The sequence below is a fragment of the Cryptomeria japonica genome, chromosome 6 (assembly GCF_030272615.1).
Source record: "Cryptomeria japonica chromosome 6, Sugi_1.0, whole genome shotgun sequence".
Classification (NCBI taxonomy): Eukaryota; Viridiplantae; Streptophyta; class Pinopsida; order Cupressales; family Cupressaceae; genus Cryptomeria; species Cryptomeria japonica.
Window position 1 is genome coordinate 625764699 of NC_081410.1, and position 3420 is coordinate 625768118.

General features: G+C 37.8%; 1 protein-coding gene across 1 annotated transcript; it reads right to left on the minus strand.

The window, feature by feature from the left end:
* Nucleotides 1-1623: 1623 nt before the first annotated feature.
* On the minus strand, nucleotides 1624-3176 carry LOC131876753 (uncharacterized). The gene is made up of 3 exons (XM_059222226.1): nucleotides 2931-3176; nucleotides 2101-2193; nucleotides 1624-1980 (listed from the first exon to the last, which is right to left on the minus strand). Exons 1-3 carry the CDS (start codon nucleotides 3174-3176, stop codon nucleotides 1624-1626), a joined length of 696 nt encoding a protein of 231 aa, XP_059078209.1.
* Between the last annotated feature and the right edge of the window lie 244 nt (nucleotides 3177-3420).

Genomic DNA, 3420 nt, shown 5'->3' on the forward strand with positions numbered 1-3420 from the left:
GGTGTTTCACGAGGTATAAACCTTGATTCTCTTCTATGTGTGCTTTTCTTCATCATGAAATTTGATAGTGCATGCTATGGCTTGAACATTTTTCTATAATAGGTCATTTTGTTGGGAGAAATCACCTTAAAAGCATGCTTAGAGATTCAACCAATAAGAACTAGGTTGAAGATATGGATTCCATCTTCATGCCATGCAAAAACTCACCAAGGGGTTTCTTTCTTTTTTATTTTTGCTAATCCTAGTCATTTAGAGGTCATTCTCCACCAAATTTCCAAGTATGTCCCTACATCCCTTTTAGAATTTCACCCCTAGACTAAAAAAGTTATAGTCTCTAATGAAAAGGTCATTATGTGCCAATGTAGATAGAAATATCAATTTCATCTAAATTATCTTGTTAGAATATCTTAATCATTAATATTGATTCACTTGGTAAATTTATTTGTGTTGAGCCTAATAGGTTAGTCTTGACTCGTCCTCAAAAGAATGTCTACATCAAGATTAACCTATTTAAAAGGTATTTCGATTATTGAAACTACACATTTATGACATGTCGAACATGTTCTTTATCTTAGTTTATCTAATTCTTTGTTCAATTATCAATTCTCTAATCATAAATTCAAGAATTATCCACTAGTCTCCCCTCACAATAAGATTTCTTCTCATTCTATCGAGGCTCCTAAAAATGATGAAGGGTGCACTATAGTCAAGATCCATCAAAATGATTGAAAATTCAACAATGATAGAGCTTAAGCTATAACCTTAGCTAATTCTAGTACTCAATTTATTATACTACAAATTGTTGCATCTTTAAACCCTTAAGATAGTTGGAAAAAATGGTTCCCTAGATAATTGCGAGCCATTCACTTAGCCTATATATTCCAAAATTTCTCAATTGGCATCTATTTTATCATCTTAGATACATATAATTATTCATCCTCCTTCTCCCTCTAATGTACCATGTTGGTTCCATAGTTCACTAAGTGTCTAAAACAAGAAGAATTTATTAAAAAGGAAAAAATGATCAAAATATTTGACATTCAATTGGGTAGTTTTTTTTCAAGAATATATTTTATAGAATCATTAGTCCACTCTTGGTGAGATGGATAGTGATGATATGACCCTTGATTTCATTGATCAATGACCAAGTTTCTCTCCTAGAATGATTGAGGTCTTTTTGAAATATCCAATAATTATGTTGTGATAAATTCTTGTCAAAGTTTATAGCACTAAATGTTCTTTGCTTGTAATAAGTTAAGGTCACTAGTATTTTACTTTTTATTATTGTCATATTATTTGTCTAGCTAGTTTCTTCTTCTATAAACAATCATGAAGAACGTTGCACAACAGTTGTCACTTTTTTCTCTCTTAAGTTACACATGCATTTGATTGATCATGGGTAATGACTCGACTCTCTTAAATATTAAGACTCATTCTTTATTTTTTATTGATGAATAGGCATTTCCATTAATATTTGAATAAAATTACACTATTCACCTAAAAAGTACGGGGATACATTCAATCACCCCTTAAGAGTCATATATGGGCAACACCCAAAAATAGCACTAAGCATCAAGAAAACATGGGCAATACCTGAAAATAAAAATAACTAAAAACAAACTGCTAAGTGGATAAGGTAGTGGCAGTCGAAAGACGGAGGGGGATCACAGTCTTCCTTGGGACCCCATACATTGAAGTGGGGTTAGGGTTGTCATCTAGGAGGGACCACCCTTCTTCAGTAGTTGTCTCTTTATTCTCCTTCTCCTTCCTAGCTAGGGAGATAGCTAGGGAAAGCTGTAAGAACCCTTTGGAAGAATTGGGCCAGGTATTATCACCACCAATATCCGGCCAGCTAGAACCACCAGCAGCAGAAAAATTAGCACCCCCCATGCCCCACCCGGAGGCAGAGCCACCATTGGGTGGAGAATCTAAGCGAAACTGAATGAATTTGCTACCACCGCCAGACTGATGGTGAGGAATCTAGGTACAAGGAGGTTGTGAACGATGAGAAGAGGATCTATGGTTGTGTCTCCAGACATGGGATAGCGAGCCGTCAAGGGGCAGAGAGCGATCACATGAGGTAGAAGGGTCTAAAGGTACCTGTGCCACCATATAAGGGGCATTTCCCCAATGATCCAAAAACACTTGCAAGTGGGCCATCTCAAGTGCAACCTTGTTGGCTTGCACTTGAATCTGAAGCATCACATTATTACAAATACATGCTTTAGTAAAAAGCAAAACATGAATATAAATAGAGCTGTGAGAAAATAAAATAATATTTCTATCCTTCCATAATGCGAAGAGTATTTGTACCCTAAAAGCATCCCAAATCTATGTGAATTTGAATGGAATCTGAGGAGAGTTCCATAGAAGAGCCATATGTCGAGAGAAGGGTTCAAGATGAAAAGGCTTAAAAAATCATGAATTCAATTCCACAAATGTTGAGCTCGGCAACAAAACCAAAAAAGATGGGTGAAAGTTTCTAGATTTGGTCCCTAGCCTGTCTTGTGGCACGCCTCGGCCAACCCCCTGGAATGATCTTATGTCAAAGTAATTGGGTTTTCTATCCAATTCAAATTCAGCCCATATTTTTTTTCAAAAAATACATTGACACCTCGTGATTAGAGTGTGGTGGATGGTCAAATACCATCCACCAATGCTCCCAAAAGTGTGCAGGTATCTGTGGGTCCCTACACCATCTAATAGAGATATGTGGCTTCTTGCCAGTTATCTCCTCACCCGTTTTCAGGTTCACAAATAACGTGTCAAATCATTTATTGTAATTTTTAAATTATTGACCTCTTTATAAGAGAGGCCATTAGAATAATATGCATCCATGGACTCCCTCAATGTGCGATAGCTATCCAAATCATCATCAATGTCTGTATAGAATGCACAATGCCTTGCATACTATCTACAAGACATAGTACTTGGGGAGGAGGATGAGGGTCATGTCTAATGGTATGAATATCCTTGATGAGGGCAAAAACATTCCTCCTCATGTTTTCCCTCAACTGCTCAACAGTAGGTGGAGGTGGAGGTGGAGGTGGAGGTGGAGGTGGAGGGGAAGCTGGACATGGAGGTGGGGGTGGAGGTGGAGGCGAAGGTGGAGGGGAAGGTGGATGTGGAGGTGGGGTTGGAGGTGGAGGGAGTGGAGGTGGATGGTGACCTAACATATGAGTAAGTGCACAAAGATGGTGGTCAGAAAAGTGGACACACCCAAAAAAACATGAAAAACAACAAAACGCACATAGGGCATTTCAAATTTAAAGAACCCTGTACGCGTTTAGGCTCGTTTTGCCGAGCCTAACGAAAGCTAAACCACGTATGAGGTTTAAAGTATACTAACCGCATACGCGGTTTAAAAACTAAATCTACGTACGCAGTTTAAAAACTAGGTTTAGAAACTAAAAACCTCGT

What these genes read in the sequence shown, in the direction of transcription:
- LOC131876753 (XM_059222226.1), bottom strand. Translation starts at nt 3,176, where the DNA reads ATGTTAGGTCACCATCCACCTCCACTCCCTCCACCTCCAACCCCACCT. An exon ending in ACCCTCATCCTCCTCCCCAA is followed by an intron (nt 2,194 to 2,930) that starts GTACTATGTCTT and finishes GTGATGCTTCAG; the next exon opens with ATTCAAGTGCAAGCCAACAA. An exon ending in CCCCTTATATGGTGGCACAG is followed by an intron (nt 1,981 to 2,100) that starts GTACCTTTAGAC and finishes CCTTGTACCTAG; the next exon opens with ATTCCTCACCATCAGTCTGG.